This window comes from Necator americanus, chromosome III (assembly GCF_031761385.1).
Source record: "Necator americanus strain Aroian chromosome III, whole genome shotgun sequence".
In the NCBI taxonomy this organism is placed as follows: Eukaryota; Metazoa; Nematoda; class Chromadorea; order Rhabditida; family Ancylostomatidae; genus Necator; species Necator americanus.
This window is the reverse complement of record NC_087373.1, coordinates 10223583-10245137: the sequence shown is the minus strand read 5'-3', so window position 1 is coordinate 10245137 and position 21555 is coordinate 10223583. Positions and strand designations below refer to the sequence as shown.

At 40.7% G+C, this 21555-nt stretch overlaps 1 protein-coding gene across 3 annotated transcripts; it reads right to left on the bottom strand.

Annotated features, from left to right (window-relative positions):
- Nucleotides 1-400: 400 nt before the first annotated feature.
- Nucleotides 401-21308, bottom strand: RB195_009164 (uncharacterized protein; the record flags this gene model as incomplete). 3 transcript variants are annotated; one of them, XM_064196021.1, is made up of 25 exons in its annotated part: nt 401-445; nt 513-625; nt 1354-1481; nt 1542-1629; nt 1830-2349; nt 4055-4140; nt 4229-4437; nt 4499-4611; nt 4692-4737; nt 4790-4887; nt 5084-5150; nt 5256-5281; nt 5367-5389; nt 6380-6431; nt 6587-6662; nt 6717-6734; nt 13001-13024; nt 13669-13778; nt 15675-15999; nt 18646-18749; nt 18807-18874; nt 19318-19427; nt 19533-19606; nt 19681-19759; nt 20497-20543. In XM_064196021.1, 25 exons carry the CDS (start codon nt 20541-20543, stop codon nt 401-403), a joined length of 2649 nt encoding a protein of 882 aa, XP_064047166.1. The 3 variants fall into 3 exon arrangements, with proteins under 3 accessions (XP_064047166.1, XP_013296295.2, XP_064047165.1); XM_013440841.2 differs by lacking the exons at nt 5367-5389; nt 6380-6431; nt 6717-6734; ... (7 more) ...; nt 19681-19759; nt 20497-20543 and having other exon boundaries at nt 5256-5366; nt 6556-6656; XM_064196020.1 differs by lacking the exons at nt 401-445; nt 513-625; nt 1354-1481; ... (11 more) ...; nt 6587-6662; nt 6717-6734 and adding an exon at nt 21216-21308 and having other exon boundaries at nt 12961-13024; nt 20497-20612.
- Between the last annotated feature and the right edge of the window lie 247 nt (nt 21309-21555).

Genomic DNA, 21555 nt, shown 5'->3' with positions numbered 1-21555 from the left:
TAAGCATTCACAAATGTTAATACTTAATCTAGAAAACTGTATTGTAGATACTCCTAGAAAAGAAGCAGAAGGAATTACACGTTCCACAGAAAACAGAGAATAAAGAGAAACCACAAAGGAAAATCGGAATAGAGTTAAAAGTGAAATGAAACTACGATTTTTTCTGGGAATTTCCTGAAAACTAGAAAAATCTCACACTAGGATGAAGGCTGTTCTAATAATAAACAAACAGTTAAATTGCAAAAGAATAAGTACTGGCTAACTAATTCTTCAGAAAATCTAATACTGCATATCAACTGCAAGTTTTGGACAGAGAAAAGAAAAGCACAAAACAATCAATGATAGAGTGTCACGCAGCAGCAAATTTTCACTGAGAAATCACTGCAGTAATTGCTTCATTTCATGAAGATGAAAAACCTAGTGCAGTTTTCAGATTTTCAAATACCTGAAGCAAATACTGATTAAGAGAGGTAAGAAGAAAATACCCAGAAATGTAAAGAATCTCTTCGAACCTCTTCGTTTTCCATATTGGGAGGTTCTACAACCACCTCTTCCTCAAAGGATCGCAGTGGCACAAACTGATCGAGTGAACCAAATGTCGTCGGGTTATGCGTCCTGACACAAACTAAAAAACAAATGTTAATCGTTCAGGAGAAGTCTCTCCGAAACAGCTCTTCCCACATATAAAAAGATTGAATGAGACAGTGCGGTTATCTTGACAACAAGTTACAATGATATTATTGCCGCAATCCGTTTCATCGAGCATTTTACGTTTCAGTATGATGACTGCTCTGGGGATAGACTTTTATCCAGAAATTATATTGAATAAAGAAAAAACTTAAAGCAGTCCTATAGGTGAATAAACTTCTCTGAAACAGCTAAGATTGTTTATGATACCCCATTACGACATTAAATCTCCTTTTTGTCGATTGATGAAAGAGAGCGTCACTTAAAAGATGTCCCTTTGTTGTATCTGCTGCTGCTGCATAAACACCCCTCGCACCACCGTTTTTTTCTTCAATCGGATCTCTTCACACTCATAGAAAAATACACAACGAGGACAGGAGAGGATTCAGCAACAAGACTAAGCGGTAGAAAGGATAAACAATTTTTCTTCGCATCGAAGCGATTAACGTTCTATGAACTCAGCGCTCATACACCGGCAGAAGGGCATCGATTGTAAGAGCGCACAATTCTCCTGTGGTTCTTCAAGATCTTCAGTGAAAAGCAAGTAAACAGCGAAGAAACAAAACGGTCTTGATATTCTAACAACACATCAGGACACAGATCATCCGACTAACCGCATTCATGCTTGTACTCTTATATAGAAAAGTGCGGAAGAGGATCACTCACTTCTTTTTTTGTAGCTATCCTTGTCAGTTTGTTCGCTCTCATTTTCCATAATTCCAAACTTCTTAAGAACTTCTCCCGTCAGCAATTTCCTATCGCAATGGCTCAGAAGCTGTGCAAGGGCGCGTTGCCTGCAAATGATAATATCATCCAGGAAATTTTCGTTTCAAACGGACATCTATCCACAATACCTTGGTGTTTCGTAATTATCCAGTTCTTCAGGTCCAATAGCTTTGTCAAGCATCTTAGCAACAGCTTGTTGGGACAAATTTTTAGCTTCTGAAAGAGTTTTTAATAGAGCTGATAAAATAGGAGTAGCAACAAGGTCGCTCACTGCGGATTTATAAAAATATGCACAACTAAGGTTCACAGCATTGATAGCAAGGCTATTTCAAAGGAATGATGTCATCGCGCATAGTGTCATATTGACAATTAGAATTGCACAAAATTACAACCTAGCTGTCAACTGTAAAAATAACCTTCATTTCCCGCGGCTTTGTTTCTGGTTACATCTTGCTCTTCTTTATGCTCTCGTTTCGTTTCAATTCTTCTTTTCAATGACGGTCTTGATTCTTTCTTCACTGGCACGTCTTTAGTGCGCACGGCTCTTCTTTTCTCCGGTAGTCTCACTTCTAGATTGCTAAGTATCCTCTCAACACGTTTGGCGCGCACAGGAAGTCGTGGATGCGAAATGAAACGTCGGCCTTTGAATAGTGTTCCGCGTCTCGGCTGTGACATTGCCGGTCGTACTGATCGTGGAGGCGTTCGTTCACGTAATCGGCGCTCTTTACGTAGTAGTTCTTCTTCTCTTCTGGCCAGTTCTCTTTCACGTCTTCTTAAATTCTCTCGCTCTCGCTCAAGTCTTGCTTGTTCAGCGGCATCCCGCCTTGGTGGAGGGTTTGTTGATGATGAATGAGACGATGAATGTGGTTCGCGGCGTACCCTTCTTTCTCTTCGCGCATCATTCCGATCTCGTTGATACTCCGGACTGCGACTGCCCTAAAGCAGGCAATAGACAAAAGTAATCAAAAGTGATGTCCAACACTGAGTATTTCTCCATTCGAGTGACGGCTTCGAAAGTTTCTGGGAGGCAGCGAGCCGAAGACTGCTGGCTGAACTATATTTTTAAAGGAAAGAATAACTGAGCTTGACCAGCGACGTCGACTGGCGTCGAAGACGTTGCAGCTCAGTTGAAATTCTACTCTGCCTACTTCTCCATTATATTTAGCTGATTTCAATTATTACTAATTTAACAAAAAGTGAATCCCGTCGTAGGCATTGGATTCCAGAGTTCGATCGTAGTTTTCCTTTTTTTTACTTGGTACAAGGTTAGATGTACCAGACTTAAAAGTTATAAAACTAGGTTTGGGTTGGAAGTCTCAGCAACATTGGTATCTTCATGAGTAAGTCGAGATTGTACGATAGTGGAAGATAACTCAACTTGATAAATAGGGTGTTCGCAATAGAGGGAGATAGAAAAGGGAGTAGCAGGGAAGGAAAAAAAACAGCCTAGATTAAGAATAGATATCAATGAGAACCCGCCTACAAATAGTTTATATGCCGATGCACTTCCTGTTAGAAACAAAGAGGTAACACTCTATCGTATCAACAAACTGAAGGTCATCCTCAAACTCGTGAATGAGTATCTTTTTCAGTGTTTTGAAGAAATTATGTTCAGAGGAGGGCTGTGTACGCGATTATGAAGAATTCTGAATATAAACTGAGAAAAGTAACTGACAAAGTAATGGTTAAAAACAATATTAGCTATCATAATAGTGATCAAGTCTACGATAGAAGGAATTCTCAAGCGGTTCCTGAAGAAATTTACAATAAAACTCTCGGGATTCGAGTATGTTTATCAAAATAAACTATTCTACATAACTGAATGGTGTAACGAACCAACTTTTCACAGAAAAAGAGTCAAGAGATCAGAAAGTAGCAGTGGTTCCCTTCCACCATTCAAAAACTGGATTCCCTTTCTATGGACTAAATTTCTAGATTGTTTTCTTGGTGGAAGCAAGTTTTTTTTCTTTTCAAAGAATTTCATGTTTCCTGCTGAACAATTATGAAATGCTTCCCTGCAATAAAACGTTTTTGGTTTTATCACCTTCAACTTCTGGGAGCATTTATCAGCTGATTGATTTCAATGCCAACGATAAACGGTGAACTCTTCAATTTGTCTGGGTCACACCCTTCTCCATTTTTTTTTCGCAAATACGTTCAAACTACGTTGGCAAAATAGAAAAAAAATAAATTGTTATCTGCAGAAGACTGTTTCTGTGGAAGAGAAGGAACGTGAGAATGCCGAAATCGACGAAAATGTCGAAATGTTACAGATAAAAAATCTCCATGCACCTTTAATTCTGTTCTACTTCGTAGTTATAGTTACATCGTGATTATTAAAAACTAAAACTTGAAATAAACCACTTCCCTAATGTCTTTTAATACAGGCGCGCACTTCGCAATGCTTAGTTTAAAGGATGTCAGCTTTCTTAGGGTTTATAATTTGTCAGAAATTTGCAAAGCAAAAGGAATCTAACTTGAAAAATTACTGAATACTGTAAGAGAGCGATTGCAGGTAATTAATATCACGCAAAACTGTAAGTGAGCATAACCGTGCATAAAATGGAATTAATCTACTAAGCACTAAAATGAGGAGGAACAAATGTTGAGAAGGGATGCCACTTTTGCATGATAAACGAACCTTTTTCTTCTCCTTTTCAAGCATGTCCAATTCACGCTGGATGGCTGCCATTCTTTGTTGCAATTCCCTCGTCTCACGCGCTATTGCTAAATTCGAGATAATTATTTGCGTAGCCAAGGAATATAAGTGCCTGAAATCAAAATCGCTTCTCTTTCAGCGAGTGTTGAAACTTACAAGCATTAAGATAACCATATTTAGATATAGTTGGAGAAGGTCCAACGGCCAAATGAGAACTTTTTTCGGCACGTATTCTTTCACTTTCTCGAACAGGAGCTTGATCATTATATCCGTTTCTAGAATCGCGGTAATCACGACTTCCGTAAGAGATCCCTTGAGGAAGTGAAGTAGAGCTGCTAGATGCAGTTGTTTTATAGTCATTATACCTGCAAAATACAATTAACACCGAACGCGTTCTTAAGAAGAAAAAAAAAAAACGAAATTTACCATCCTTCGCTGAGATACTTATAACGAGAGTCACTTTCTCTAGTAGGCACGCGATTATCAGCGGACACAGAGTAACTGAGACTACTCAAAGTTGGAGCATAATTTCGACCGTCCTAAAATGAATACTTCGTTGCACGATGTTGTTGTTCAAAAAAAAAATAAAGTAAAGGAATTGAATTAGAGAAAGAATTACGTAGAGTGGTCCTCCTCGCTCACGTGGAAGATAGCTGCTTCCTCTTCTGTAATTTAAATGTAAGGTACAGCAAAGAGGAAATTAAGAATCTTGATCACCTTTCATCATTTTGTGAGAAGTCGCTCGCTATGCGACTGCTATTCTGGAAATCACTTCTTCTCTCAAATTCTAGATCCCGTCTAGAACGCGAGTATGCCTGAATAAATATCACTGAAAACTTATGAAATTTGAATAGGATTAACATTATCGCTAATTGTCAGAGTACAATGTACTCATATCCATTAAATATCAATAAGCCATAAGAAAAAAGCAAGATGTTATCGAACGCAGCCGTACTACAAAACTTCTTGAAAGCTAGTTGATTTTGTAGCAAGAAATAAAACAAAACCAACTTCATCCGTGCCGCTACTAGAATATACACCAGGAACATCTCGTGGTCGTCGAACATCGTTCGGCCCACTGCAATTATGCTTATTCCAAAAAGTTCCATTTCCGTTTCAAATGAATACTTCCTCAGAAAGAAGGTAATTTTCCAACGTTTGTTAGAAATCACTTAAAAGATACCGAGGGAAGAATTCAATACTGTGGTCCTGATACGTAGTAGTACGTGATGGAAATGTGCCACGACGACTACTTCTCATCATCGACTTTTGGAAGTTTATTTCCTTCACCAACCTCAAACCAGCAGAAATCAATACCTACAAGACAAAAATTTATGATGATTAAAGAGGAGGATTTAAAAGAAGAAAAAGCACGGACAACACGGAACACGCGCTGAAAAAATGACCACGTCTTGGTGACGTCATAGCAATGGCGGTGTCTGTGATCGCAGACATGCGAATAGTACAAGAAACTTCCACCAAGAATGAATAGGGCTTGAGATTTGGACTTTAGTCTCCGATAGGAAATACAGTACGGCCTTGTGGTAGAAGATCCCCTGAGAAGTGGAAGGATGAAGTGTTAGGCGCTAATCAATCGCTGTGGGATCCACTTGTGCGTTCAGCTTCAATTCAGAGTCGTTATTCGAGACTTATGAGCGTATCTTTCTGTACAATGAAATGAGCGGGTCAATCTGTGTATCACGTCGCCCTTTTTTTCCTTCCAGACAAGTTAAGCACCAATTTATCGACCTAGGAGTGCTAAAATAGTTGTCCGAGGTGGTGTGGAACTATGTACCGTACTGTCGCAGCGGAACCTATCACCTAGAATCTGAGACCAAGTAAGAATAGGTGAGTAGTGTCTGGAATCACCACCATCATCAAATTTCATGAAATTAAGATGTAGATACGGTATCAATCGAATGACCGAACTTTTTATCCTCTACTTTCGTATTTTTCTACCCTAGTTAAGCTCCGTATCGGACCACTGCTTTTCACCCGCCCAATAATCAATTAGCATGTAGATGATAATTTTAATTTCTCATTCCTACGCTTCGGTCGTCATATGTCTTTCTTGGGAACGCATGGTTTTCACGTGGATGCTCGTACCGCCTCCCTTAACGGTGATAATCATTTTCTTTGCAAGTAATTTGCAACGAAATAGATGTGCTGGTCATGCTATCGCTTCACGTTTCTCCATTATACAAGGAAAATGCACTTAAAAATATTTGAATTGTGCCGTTATTCGATATTAATTGTTAACCTTTCACGAATCGCACAGTTACGGATGAAAACTACTCATTTTCTTACCAAGGGTTCCAGTTACCATAACTACTTCATTCGACCTTGACCACGATCTAGCCTATAAGTACACAGAACGTCTTTTTGAAAGACAGACAGTGAACGAAGCCGAGGAATGTGCCAAATAGACCAAACTGGAAAAGTATTGATTGCAATGCGATCTTGAGTATGTACACACAACCAACTTGATAATTTTATGTAAGATAAGATAATCACTTGCATAAGATACGATAATACGTTCACCGCGGTTCGCACGGGCGAAGCCAACCAAGAACAAGCGAGCCATTCACCCCTAAGAGTTTGATAAATTAGTGTTAAACTTGTCTCTGAAGATAAAGACACTAACTCAATCCATCGGTTGATCCTCACAAGTCATTGTAGAGGCCACGAAACCAAGATCTACGATCCTGAGCTGATCAAAGCCTGGGACTTCATTCTTTGTCTTTTTTGAAGGAACGGTACTAAGCAAGGCAGGAAATTTGCATAAACTTCTTTTCCTTCGTCTCTCCGGGAAAAAGATGCCGTTCAGTTGATAATGTTAACAATCGATATGACCAATTGTAACTTGGAAGCAACCATCAAAGACAAACTTGGAGGAGACGGCACGAGGTAAAATCGATTGATGTCGTCAGCATAAGCATTTTCTAGGGCTGGGTCAAAACGACATGAGGACCGGTGCAGTTGCGCAAGAGGTTGCACTCGAAGCGGCGCGATGGAGCGTAGCGGTTGTAGTCGAGGTGGGACCATCGCGAACTGCAGCAATGAACGGTGGTAGTAGGGGTCCTGACTCTATCCTAATCGCTTCGCTCCACCCGCAACTGCACCGTGCTTCATGTCGTTTTGACCCGACTATATTTATCTATTCATATACAATCGGATCAAAACGACATGAATCACGAGTGTAGTTGCGGTGCATTTGCGTACGCGCTCGAAACAACGCGGTGGAGACAGCAGTTGGAACTGAGATGGGACAATCGCGAATTGCAGCGATATGTGGTGCCAGCAAGGGCTTCAGTACGCTCCTAACCGCTACGGTCCAGCTCACCGCCTCGAGAGAAGCGGCGTACGCAATTGCACCGTGCTTTATGTCGTTTTGACCCTACTACAGCCTCACTCATCGCTGCAGTTCGTGACGATCCCACGTCGATCCTAGCCGCGAGCTCCACCGCGCCGCCTCGAGCGCAGCCGCTTATGCATGTGCGCCGTGTTTCATGTCGTTTTGACTCTACCATATCACATATACTCACAATCCACCAGAAAAAAGTAAAAAGTCTGAAATATTTAGCAGTGGAGAAACGAGTCGATAGTCCGCTGTGATGATATGGAGAAATAAGAATGAAAGGGATAGAACACGTTCTTGTTTTACGTCATATTGAACTGTACGGAAAGTGCAGTTCTTGTAAACAATTTTGACTTGGGATGGTCATCCAGTAAGAAAGTTGCTTGTCCAAGGGCAAAGAGAAAAATTGAGCTGCGGAAAAAAAGACCTTTGCACAAGGAATATTTACAATGCAGTATCGAGGATGGGAGACCTATACAAAGAAGTTTTCCAGAAACGCATCATATTTCTGTGCAGCGGAAGTCAAAAACAACGCCTACGCTCGTGTTCACATTCTGTTCATCCAACGAAAGAGTGATCAAAAAGATGAAAGATCGCTGGATAAGTGTTTTGATCCGAACTCCTCACTCCTTAAATTCAATAATTCATTCCCTTCGAGAAGATTAGTGTATAAATTATTGAGAGCCGTCATTTGACCGCTCATCTCCATAGTAACATGTATGATCAGTTAAACATAGGTAGGTAGTCCGTAATCCATACACTGAGCACTAAACCTAACCAGTCCTCGATCATCCAAAAAAGAAAAAAAGAAAAAAAGAAAAGAAAGAAAAGAAAAATATCTTCCAGTATGAATAGTCTTAATTCGACTATACGTTGAAAAAATAGGTGGAAAGCAGTTGTTCAAGAAATTTTCGATCATTGATTATTACTGATCTACTTGAATGATATCGAACTACATAGGAATTGAAATCCAATTGAAAAAATTTTTGCCTCATAAAAGTAGAGCGAAAAAATTGTGAACATACAGAATAAACTGCTGAATGAAGTTCCCTTGAAACGAATTAGGAATATAGAAGCAAACAAGAGACGAGAAATAGAGGGGGAATAATTAGAGCTAGAAGTTTTCATAGAAATCGATAGATGAATGTGACACGCATCCAAAGAATGTGAAAAGTTCGATAAGAAGGATAAAAACTGATACTTGGATCAAAAACGAGTTTAGACAAAGACACGCATTCTACCGAAAGCGCACAAGCATTAGTTAAAAGGGCACGGGGACTCGGCGACTGGAGTCAATCATTTCCTGAAACATTCTTTCGTCGTTGCATTCCGTACCGCCTATTTCTGAAAGAGTGCATTCATTGAGTCCTTATATTTAACATTTTAACACGAGGAACATTACAGGCAACCGGTGCACGGGAGTCTGGTTAAATGCATCACCCCACGAATCTGAGGTGGAACGGATTTCAGGTGGGAGTATACCAGATCGTAGATTACGGAGAGGTGGGTGGTTCCGTCCGCTTCTTCCTAATTGCCGTAAAAAACGGCCCGGAAGGTGCGACGCGTCCACAGGGCTGGCGTGCTCCAATCGAATTCGTTGTAGAAAATAGCGCGCCGGAACGCTCAAAGCCGTATTTTCCAGGCCGTTTTTTACGGCAATTACGAAGAAGTGGGCGGAACCACCCCCTTTCCTTAATCTACGATCTCGTATTCGAATACTCCACCTGAAATCCGTTCCACCTCATATTCGTGAGGTGATGCCTTTAACTGGATGTCAGCAGGTGCCCGCGAGCATCAAAAATCCACTCTTGGTGCGCGATGATCATCCGATCCTTTAACAAAGTGATTTCATCATTAAAGGGATTACCCTATGAATTTGTCGAAAACACATTCCGACGAATCGCAGGTGGGGGCGGGGAGCAATGGTTGCGCATTGCAACAGAACCCGTCGCAAGAAACAGTTGCGGGGTCGTCCGTTTGCACTGATACAGGGAGAGGTGAACGGAATCACCCTCTTCCCCACAATCTACGACCCCGTATATGCGTTATGCGCCTAAAACCCGTATCACCCCAGATTCGTAGGGTGACGCCTCTAAACGTTTCGGTTTGATGCTGCACAAATGTGTGCAACATGAGAACATTTTAGAATTCAGAAAAGCACTCAGGGGTAGTGCTACTTGGTTCAAGCAACTTTCCATGGACAAAAGACTGGTTCATCGGCAATTTCGCTCAGTAGCAATGACAGCAACGTCGAAATACGAAAGGTTTGCGGCGGGCGACTAGTGATTAGCAAATGAAATGGGCTCGTTTTCTTCTGTCATAAAAAACACATCATTGTAGTCTTCAAACTTCCAGCAAAACTACGTGGTTCGACGGAGCCTTCGTGTAACAGAGTTCAGCTGAAGGTCATACAAAAAAAAAATTTAGAAAAAGTTCCTCACAACTGAAAAATGTCTCAAAAATACTCTAGAAGCTCTCAACAAGATGTTTTCATAGTGAGCGAGAGAAAAATCTACGGTCATCTCCAATCGGTTCCCGAATCTGCACGAAATATGACAACACTGAGAGGCGTCATCGTGAAGAGGTGCTTCCAGGACATCTCCATTGAGGAAGAAGCAGCTGCGACTGATAAGATGTTTCTGATTTAATAAATTCATGAGGATTTCCGATGATTGCCTTTTTTGTATTAGTAGAGTTCGGTTCAAGTAATATAAGGTGAACCAAACTTTATTATTTAAAAACTATTTAGAAACTAGAAAACTGTTGTTATGTTAATATGTTATAAAATATAATATTGGGCAGCTAGATGGATCGAATGCGAAAGTGCAGAACACTATGGTAGTGTTATGTAATAAAGAATAAAGAAACCAAAACTATTCAAAACTTTAAATTATTCAGGCCGTCCAGAGCGAAGATGCAATAGTTTTAAGGGGCCGACAATGTAAAAATAAAAGTTTTCTTCTGTTGTAAACAGAAAAAAAAACATTGAGCTTCGAAAATATCTCCGTTGTCAGAAGCGTTGAGACGTTTCGCGAACGGATCGACTGTGCCACGCAAGTGCGGCGCGTTGAGTTCGTCCCGTAGCTTTCTTCAATGAATCCACAAAGCGGTAAGGTTTCAAGCAGGTTTCTGCCTCCACAATGGATCAAACACTGTAGTTCATCGGATTCAAACAAGGAAAGGTGCCTGGCCATTCATCGAACACTACTGAAGTTGGGGAACAGCTTTGCACCAGTTCTGCACTACTCCCGTCTTCTTGTGAGCGGGAGCCACTGTTGATAGGTCCCGATGGTATGAGCATTATTTCAGAATATCCATTTATCCTCCAGAGGGTGTATATAGTTCCAGATGCTCACTTTCACTCCTTGAGGAAATGACCATAGTGGTGTTCTGGGTTCGCCTATTGCGTCAACAAAAAATTCATGACAGAAGAAGAATGAGGTGAGCGAGTCACAGTCACATGAACGTTCAAAACAGCGTATATACGATCAGCGTTATCGTTGACTGCTTTTTCAACTGCAAACAAGTTCTCATCTGCGAAGAGAACTAGAGAATGAAGTTGACTTCTGAACCCTCTGAGCAGTTGCTTCGACTGCACCTCTTTCTCTTGATAGTCTTGGCATCAGTGATTTTTTTTGTCTCATACTCTTCCTGTAGGACTTCACTTCCGGCTTGGAAAAGAGTCTTATAATCGAAATCTGCTTGACGACCATTTCTCCATGGCGTTCAGAGGACCAAAGGTTCATGTGAGCTCATTCGCACACTTCCCTAAGATTTTACGTGGTGGTCACAGACACGTCTTCCGCGTCCGCAGTAATCATCTTCGGTCCACATAACTTCGTAGCGTTGAAGCTCTACGCATGACACTTTCATGTACTTACGAACGCTAATCTCACATAAGGATAGGTGCAGCGCAGTAGGTACGAAGTCCCGCTTTAAATACACGATAGATTGGTGGTTCAAAACCGCTCCAGTGACAACGAGGATCTTCATCAATCCTGTAAGTTCTGTAAATTGGTTCTGCAAATTGGCGCCAGAGTTGTCTGAGAGGATAAAATCACTGACTTGATTCATGTGTTAGCCCCGCGTCATTGTATAAGCTGGACACGCGTTCGTAAACCTCAAACAATTCTGAATTTATGCGAACACGTTGGCGCATCCCATGCGGATCGATTACCGCCAGACACTTTATCTTTTAATTTCGCTTGAAAAGAAGTGTTGCCGATGATGCTCGATTATCGAAGAACGCTGGCAGGAGAGTCTCATCTTACTAAGAGTGAGATATTTTCATGATCGAATGTGGCAAGACAGAGTGCACGGCGTTGATCGATCTCTATTTGAAGGCAGGCACACTTTCGATTTCAATTAGGAATCGTTTGATGTTTATGTACGAGTGTGGACCTCTGCAATGAGTTGTGACAAGTCAGTGTTTTTATCTTCTCGAATATTCTTGGTACCAGTTTATCGAGTCAAGAAGGATGAGAGGCTTGGTTGACACTAAAGAACACTAATCGTGTATAGTTGGGTCAAAACGACATGAAGCACGGGCCGTTGCGCAAGCGCAGGCCGCGCTCGGAAGCGGTGCGGTGGAGACAGCGGTTGGAATCGAGGTGAGACCATGGCGAACTGCAGAGGTGTATGGCGGTAGCGTGGATCCTTACACGATCCCAACAGCTGCGCTCCACCGCTCCGCTTTGAGCGCAGCCGCTTACGCAGATGTCCATGTTTCATGTTGTTTTGACCCGACAGTCACGGTCGAGCCTTTTACCGACTCACCCATACATATTTTAAATGTAATAAATATGAACATTGTAACACAATGAAAACAAGAAAAGTAGAGGAAAGTATCAGCTCCAAACACGGGTTCCAATTGTCCGCGCGGGTATTTTCGCTTTAATTTTGGCGCACCCTGATGGTCAGGATAACAACTTATGCCGCGTTCACTTTTGTGTAAGTACAAATGGCCGGAATGAATTGTATTAGTTAGCTATCGCTGAAAATGCCTATTCATCTCGTTACTGCACTGCTGATATTCGGTGTATTTCTAAACTACGTCCATGTTAAATTACAGGGCTTGTGTACAATGAATTCTCCCACTATCATTTTTCTTTAGCACTCGTCAACGAAACAGTACCCTCAATAAATTAAAAATAAAGATTTCTATTGCTCGTTTGGTTTCATTATGCTCTTCAGGCCAAACTTCAGGACAGTTTCGATTTTTTGAAACTCAACTAACCATAGCAGTTGAATGTGTTCGTACTTGAAAAAAGAACCAATGCACTTGAAATACGCTTCAATACGCTTAATATAATATTCATTACACAACTATTTCATACTAACTATTACATATGTTTCCAATAATTACTTATTGTTCAAAGAAGAGTCCTTGAAACATCAAAGTGAACACTTTGCAATCAACGAGACCAAATGAAATGAAGACAAAACGGATAGCAAGGATAAATGCCTGTGGTCACCGACGGAGGAATTCGTAGCTCCTTCTCCATCTTTGTTTTGACGATTTGCAAGAATTTCATCGCCTTACGTTTCTGTTGCCCTCTCTTCCAACGTACCCTTTTCTTCCAAATGAGTCTGGTCTGAAACAAATAAAGTAGTGTTGAATTAGACGGAAATATACGAAAGAAACACAACAAAATTAATATATTAAATTGGCTCAAAATTTTCTAGCACGTAAAGCTTTTTTTTTTACAAGAGGTCAACTTTTTTGAGTACTTTACACATGAAGCATAAAAACAGGCGCTTCTATGAACGACTCACTTGTTAGGTTTTCTCAGTATTTTTCTACATTCTTTAAAATCGTGAACTCAAAACATTCCTGAACGTTGTAGAAGGTGCACGTGGATATCTAACTGCATGCCTGGCTTCAGGCGAGCCATGAAGAAAAGATGGAAAATTCGCGGATTCGCGTCTTTTTCGTCTTCGGTCGAAGCATTACCGTTTTTACTTTATAGCAACTAGGAAGTGAAGCTAAAAAAAAAGACAACTGGAGTCCCTTCAGTCCTACACTTCTGTAACATAAAAAAAGTGTGAAATCCAGCTCTTATCCGTAAGTTGGTGAACTGGTGCAGATTATAATAGTGGATATGTACTGTACAATATTAACGTTCTCAGCTTTGTAAGCTGAACAAACGCTAGATATTCCCTTCCAAAGTAAGGAACTATGATTTGATTTGAAAGGCAATCTCTCATAGTGAAAAAAAACGGAATAGTATTAGCTCACCTGTCAAACGAAAGGGACATCAATTGTGGTATGCCCGTAGATTTGTTATTATCATAAGGACGCCTATTTATCTCCATCATTCCTGTTTTCATGCTGCTCTCTATAGTATTCTGTAAAATACGGACATAGTGCGTACAAATCTAGCAATTTCAGAAACATATCTATCTACAGACGCTAAAAAGATTACAACGGTTCCAAACTTTAAGAAAAAAAAAACACTTTCAATAAAAGCTGTATGCTAAATGCTGTATTTTTATTCCCACACGTGATCAGGAAAAAAAAATTGATGCATGCATCATTTTTGGGGTTGGGCAATTCAGTTTTTAGTTGAAACTTTAGTTGAATGATCAAGAAACGCAGAAAAGAATATTTTGTTTGAAAAATAACTCAATTCAAGCTCGTATGTTTGTTAAATGCTTCCTGTTTACCATCTCATAGAACCCAAACGCACACGACTAATGTTCAACGGTTGTCGTTAAAGCGCATCGATACGTGACCCTTCTCCCTGATTTTACTTTCCATGCCAAACGTCGTATTGTTTCTGCTTTTGTTCGCTGACGCAGGCACACCACGAACCCTTTTTTTTGCATAAAATGCAATGTCCCCACAAACACCCTTGTGTTGTAGTGATCAATGACGCTGACTACACTACGTTTCTCCTTGCGCGAGGTTGTGTTAAAGTGTGTTGTATATTTGCTGTATCTCTGCATGCTCTCCAACCCCTTCGTTTCCTCCTGTGCGGAGATCATGTCGTTTACCATACTCATTTCCTGACATAGAACGCATACCACAAGTAGTCGGTTACGCTCGTTTCTGCACAACGGCAGATTTCACCGTAGTATGTTTAGTTTATTTTGTGTCATCTTTTATATTCGGTTTGTAATAAAAACGAGCTCCATAGCGAACAGATTACCGTCCTTTAAGTACCGTACATCTAGTTTACAAGCTAAAACCAACCAGTCTCTTTTACACACAATATTTTTTACAACATTAAAAGTTTTAACCTTTTCATAATGATTGACAAATATTGCAGTTTTGCAAATCCCAGCAAAACAAGGCCTTTGCGTCCCGAAGACGATATGCTATCGTGGGGTCAAAGCGATAACTCGGTGCAGTTGCATAACTGGTCGGGGCCGAAGCGGCGCGGTAGAGCAGCGGTTGAGATAGTGACGAGAGTGACCGCGAACTGCAGTGAAGAGTGGTGCTATCAAGAGTCCCCATTTGATCCTAATCGCTATGCTCTACCGCATCCGCCTACGCAACTGCGCTTAGCTTCACGTTGTTTTGAGCCAGCTATATCCTAAACTTCGCGAGCAATCATAGACAACGTGATCGAAAACTGTGAAGACCTCAATCAAAAATCCGACCGGAGAAACTCGTGGAACAGAAAACATGTTCAGGTAAATCAGAGTAGTCATCGAAGTAATTCATAACGTCGGTCCTTTACCATAACAGATCCTCAATAGGTGAAAAAAGGTGGAAGAATGAAACCGCGTGTTCTAGAAGATGTCTCTCGAATTCTGAGACGCACTACTGGAGAAGATCTCAGGCAAACAATCTAGAACATAGATGGAGCAGCGAGTGAGAGCACAGCCTTGTACGTCGACACTCGACATACAAATGGAACAACATTGGAAGAGTGTTGTGGAATAAAAATGAAGCTTGCCGCAAACCATAACAACGGTTACAAACGTCTGCAACACTCCCCGGAAAGATATTTCTCAACTTTTCGTCTCGCGAATGACGAAGCTGTCGAAGTTAGACGGGAAGAACTCCGAATAAGATTCTCACGAAAAGAGTTCGAATGTATCCTATATTTCTAGGAAATTAAAGCTGATATAGGTTACAAGTTTAACCACGTAACTGTTAGACTGTTGTATCGAATAGCAGGAAAAACGAAGGAATGTTGAATAAAACATGACCGAGTGGTTTGGAAAATTCTAGCGCTTGGGCCGTTTTATCGAAAAACGCGAACCATGTAACTAATCACACAACAATCAAATTACCTTGCCAGTATTTCTCCAACTTTCAGTCTTTGGTGCGTTAGGCGTGCTCGTACGCCACGAATCCGTGACAACCGTAGGCGAATCCTTCCGAACAACAGGTTTGGACGAGGATTTAGCTTGGTTAGTGCTCAAATTTCTCCATGACTCCCAACGGTTTGCTTCTTTGGTTGGTATCTCACTGCGTAACGTAAGCTCTTTTTTGTAAGGATCTTTTCCGCCTAAGGAAGACGGTGAGGAAAGGGTATTGAATGAATCGGAAGAGTGACGTTTCAAAAACTCTGCATTGGGCGATCCTCCGTTATAGCCTGAGAAATCTTCTTTGTTCCTGAATAAAAGATTAGTGAGTGTGTGATTCCTTCGAAGGTAAAAGATGACAATGATTTGCATTTGTTAACCGGGGAACAGAATAGGGAATAGGGAATTCTAAATCTGGGAAAGATGGCGGAACGTAACACGTCAATAGAAGAAATGGAATTTCTGGGTGATCGGTGGAGACGTGAACGTGGCAAGATTGCACTGGAAGAATGCTTGAAGTCGTACCTTATGACGAAAAATTATGTCGATGTAAGAATTTAAGAATGTCTAGAATGGAAGTTCAGTAAAATAAAAGCTGTAGCTGTACTACCTTTCAGAAAGAAAAATCCAGTGTAAAGTATGAACTTCAAACAGCGCACATGTAGACTACTATGATTCAAGACTAATTGTTCAACTAACTACGTTATCATGAGACATGAGACAATGAAGACAAAATTAGAAAGCATATCTAGTGATTATAACAAAGATAGAACATATGACCGATTTCAACGCTGGATAATGGAGAAGAGTAGGATGACAATCAGTCGCGTCCAGCCGAAAAAAGATTTCAGAATCCCACTAGGTGGGGAAACTGTCATACACTGGTCGCACTTCCACAGCATTATGAAAAGAAACAGATATAGTAGGGTCAAAACGACATGAAACATGATGCAGTCATGTAAGCGGCTGCGGTTGAAGCGGTGCGGTGGAGTGTAACGGTTGGGATCGAGCGAAGACCCATCCTAGCACCTCTCATCGCTGCAGTTCGCAATGGTTCCACCACGATTTCAACCACGTCGTCTGGAACGCAGCCGCTTACGCAAGTGCACCGTGCTTCATGTCTTTCTGACCCGACTATATGGACATCAAGTTCCAGAATGCTGACAACATGGGGTGTCTTGTAACCTTCAGTGTCTGACGAAGTAAATATTTCTCGACAGAAGACTGACGAGGAATGGATAACCGAACGCCATCCAGAATCGTGACTACTAGAGGCGGTGCTGCAGCTACGGAATGATCGGCTTAGCACCAGAGTGCATCAATAAGATGCAAGGAGTCTTCCCGAGTACAAACATTCTCATAGAAATTCAAAAAAAAAATCGGAAAATTTTGAAAAGACACCCACGCAACCTTAATCTGCAAAGCACTTGTGAAATTGATAGTATAGATGGACCTATCGGATAAGAAACGTCATAATCCTGAACAGTGCAGAGCGCTCATTTTGCGTAGAACAAAATTTGAAAAAGGAAAGTACGACTTGGGTTCGTAGTAAATCCACTGGAAGGCGATGAGGTGAATTTGGTTCACTCCAAAATTTGAACCTGCTTCCAGCAAACAAATGTAATTTGGTATCTGTATAGACTAGACGGATGAAGTGCTACGGTTCAGGTGATTCTCATCTGCTGTTGATCATACTTCAGCACGACGGATTTCCTCTCGGGGAAGCGAGTAGCTATTTGTGTCCGAAAGAGTGGTCAGTGGAAGTAGCGCAAATGAAACTTGGCAGACATTTTATGTTGGATCCACCGTCTCGAGAAAATTAGGCTGAAAAAATGATGTAAAGATGTGGTCGGACTACGATATTATACAGTCAATATGTAAAAAAAAACACCAGAACTAAACCTGAAACATAGGTACAACCTCTCTTAATAACAGTGCTCTCAGTCTGGGTTGGTGAGCAAAGAAATCACCACAAAAACTTCACCCAAAATGGAAACACCACAAAATAATGTGATGTTCGCGCGACTTAATATGTTATTCATTAAAAGCGTTGCTCTCACTGTGACATAATCGATCGTCTCAGCAACTCCAGTCAAGAAGATTCGAGAAAGGCAGTCGATTTGCAAAAAGCATAAGTAAATCAAATAATGGATTTCTTTTGCGATAATTGAGACAGTTGGATAGTTGGAGTGATAAAACTTAGAGCACTCGCGCGTGATAGTCGCTAAGGAATGACATTTTGGGGCAGCATTTCTATTTTAAAAAAATCGAATTGGGATACCAATAATATCATTGCATGGCAGCAGTATCTTTGAAAAAATGGTGAAGGCAAAATAGAAAATGAAGCTTGAAGAAAAAAAACTTGCTATTCTGTTGCGGCATGGATACAACATTGCTTTCAATTTTTGCTTTTGGCACGAAGTAAGTGAGTACGAGTGCTTAGACAAACTCGTACTACTCTTAGTCTTAGTGACTAATAAGCGGCTGCAGCAAGAAGACGCCAAGAAAGGCAGAGAATTTAGAAAAAGCATAAGCCAATCAAATCATAGAAGCGATAGAGAGGAGCCGTATCCTCATCAGGTGAAGGGGGTCTGTTTCATAAGGTGCAACTCAAGTGATGAAGTGAGGAACCCTTCGCGGACGGTCGGTAAAAGTGGAGGGGTCGGAGCATCGGCTCCAACTATCGCATCTATGAATCAAATCATAGCTTTCTTTTGAGATTAATGAGCCTGTTGGACACTTGAAATGAGAAAACTTAGTTGGTCGACACGTCGAAACTTGCGCGAAACAACACTGTTGGCACAAGACTCAAAAAAAAAAATGGAGAAAAACATGGTATGATACAGTAGTTATAATCGTTGCTCAAAAATATATGCTGGAGGAATTAAGTAGACTGAAATGCTGGATAAGGCGAAATAAGGATATCGGTCACCAAAAAGGAAATTAGAAAACGAACAGCTTGTTCAAAGTGTTGCCATCGATCAACGAATTCCTCTCCTTTTGTTGGGGACTCTCATTTATCGATCCCATAACGACGTTCATAACTGCATCGTAATTACGCTGTAAAAAAGAAATAGTGATTTCGAACAATTCAGTACTGTGTTTTTAACAACGGACCCCTTTCTTGGAATTTGGAATGTCGGAATCACGCGTAAACCTCATTTTTCTTTCTTCTTCGGACTTTCCTGTAAATAAAGTGATTATTAAGCGAAAATTGATTTATGTGAACTTGATTGAGCAAGTGGTTCCTTCATCGTTCCGTGACAGTCATTTATTGAGGATACCAGCTCCTTAAATTACTACTTGTCACAAGATATTTTTACAAAGCAGATACTAATAAATATGCTACTAATCTTAGTTGAAAAGACTTTAAATATGGAAAACCTAATGAAAATAGCAGAAAAATAGTCAACTTTAGAAGAACCTCCTGGCCTCCTTTCAGCAGCGTTATTTCCTCGTAATTTCCAAATATTTCTTCACGTCTAGATGTTTTTCTATGAAACAGTATGAACTGACCATTGCCAGATAAATGAATTTACCCTTATCAAAATAGTTTTACTTCTCGAAATTAGCTTGAATGGAACCACTGCAAAATTATGCATACAAATTGAAAGAACTCTTCACGTACCATAACGAGGCTCAACACTTTTCGGAGGTAATGGCTTCTCACTAGTTCTCCACGTTTCAGAAACCTGTGTAGTTGAACGCGAACCATATGAATCTCGAAGAAATTCTTTTCTGAAGGATTGCCTTACAAACAGAGAACAAAGGTAAATACTAAATGTAGACCAAATTCTGCCAAGAAATTTGCCAATTCGAGAAATCCCAGATTATAACACTAACTTGCTCATTTTCTCAGGCAAACTCCGCTCTGGAAATGTCAGATCCAACAAGGAAGGAGGTTCGTGAGAAGCGACCTGCAGCATGTCAGGTTACAATTAAAACGTATCACAGCATCAACAGCAACTTCAGATTTTATAAAAAGACATACTTTAGCAGATTTCTGCGCAGGATGAGACAGCAGATTGTCTTTGTACGCGCGTTTGCCATAACTCGAAGGGACCTTGAAGCTGAAAAAAAACCTTATTGTCTGATGAGATTCTTTCGCACTGGCACCGAACAAGTGAAAGCGGCGGAAGCGGTAGAAGTGGTGTTTTTAATCGCACGTATTATAAAATTAAACATATATTTATAAAAACATAAAAGCAGAATATTAAGAGAAAGAAAGAAGAGAAGCTGATGATCTGGCCTCGAAAATTCCGCAATAAATTACGATCGTGATGAGGAACTCGCACCTCACGACAACATGTTCTCAGGCAGACACAACAACAAAAAAGTTTCAAAAGCAGAATTGGAACCTCTCGCACCATTCCAAAAAAGGGGACTTTTGTCTAAATTATAAGTGTTGCACTCTTGGACATTGTTCCTTATTAACATCGTTCCTCACTGATTTTATTCCCTTCACAACAAAATGGCGACTTCAAAACTGTTCCAAATTACCTCTATTTGGCATGGTCGATACATGAGAAGGGAAGACGAGAAGCTTCAAAGATTCGAGAAGTTAAAAGAAATAGAAGGAAGAACCTTTTCTCAAAGACCTTCAGGAATGGATTTTCGCAAGAAAGTTCTAGAAGAAGAAGAAAACTAGCGCAACTGCAATCATTCATGTCAATGATATAAATAGACGAATTACTGGCGCGCGCTTGATTAATTCGAAGAAGAACGGGAGTCAAGGTGATCAAGGCGATTATGGTGACTAAGGTGATTTATTTATGGATTGCAAATCACAAAAAAAAATCATGAATACCTGTAAGTATTAATACTTTCCGGTTTGATCCAGCAACTTGTACTCATCGCGTTCCTTTCTATTTTGATTGAGACAAATTTATCCAGGAAACAACAACAACACTCTACGTTGGGTTTCTGAAAATTACAAGATTAAAGAAAAACTATCTCGAAAGAAGCAGCAGCAAACGACAATGTACTATTTCAGCATGGATGAAAACACTGTTAGGAGAATTCTCGGCAGTTATTCAAGTATTTCCAGAGGTAAAAGGAAAGTTAGATGATGTGCAATCCGGCTTAAGATAGAATATTAAACGAAAAAAAGAGTTAGTGAAGTTAATCAGACCAAATCTTCCTTAAAAATTGAAAGAGAAGAAGGAATACTCAAGTTGGGTACAGTTGATCATGGAAAAACGTCACTCACCCGTTCATTAACGGCTCGGATGGGAAAAATGAAAAAAGAAACAAATATACGTATGGATGAGCATGTAGAGATGGAAGTGTATACTACGATGATCTAATACACCTAAATGGCAAAGGAGGGAGGAAAAACGGTGACTTGCGCTGTCAATGACCTTGACATGCACGTAGAACTTGAAGTGTACAGCTACGTTCGCTCATAATCGTATTTAAAGATAAGCGGTCCTAATAGTTTCACCGTCTCGCCGTATCGTATGGCTAGGGACACAGCATCCAGAACCCTGACCACCAACTGGCGATCAATGACCTCGCACCACGAACTTGTAGATTAGCGACGCGTGTTGAGCAGTCTGCTGGAGCACGCCAGATGACTGCCAGAATGCGAGTCGAGACGACCGCACATTCGTCTGACATTCTCTCTTCTAATGAAAAGAATCCGTGAAAAATTCTATACAAAATAACGACTCACCACAGACTAATTCACTCCAGCTTGACTTTTTTTGCCTTAATCGACAAATTGCTAATATTGCCCACAGCTTGCCGCCGAGCCGTGTTGTCCTTGAGCCCAGCTTTGTTCAACCTTCTGGATCTACAGCCGAGAACTCGCACAGAATCCATCGATTCGTCACTGTTCCATGTCCTGCGAAACTTCGCGCGTCTC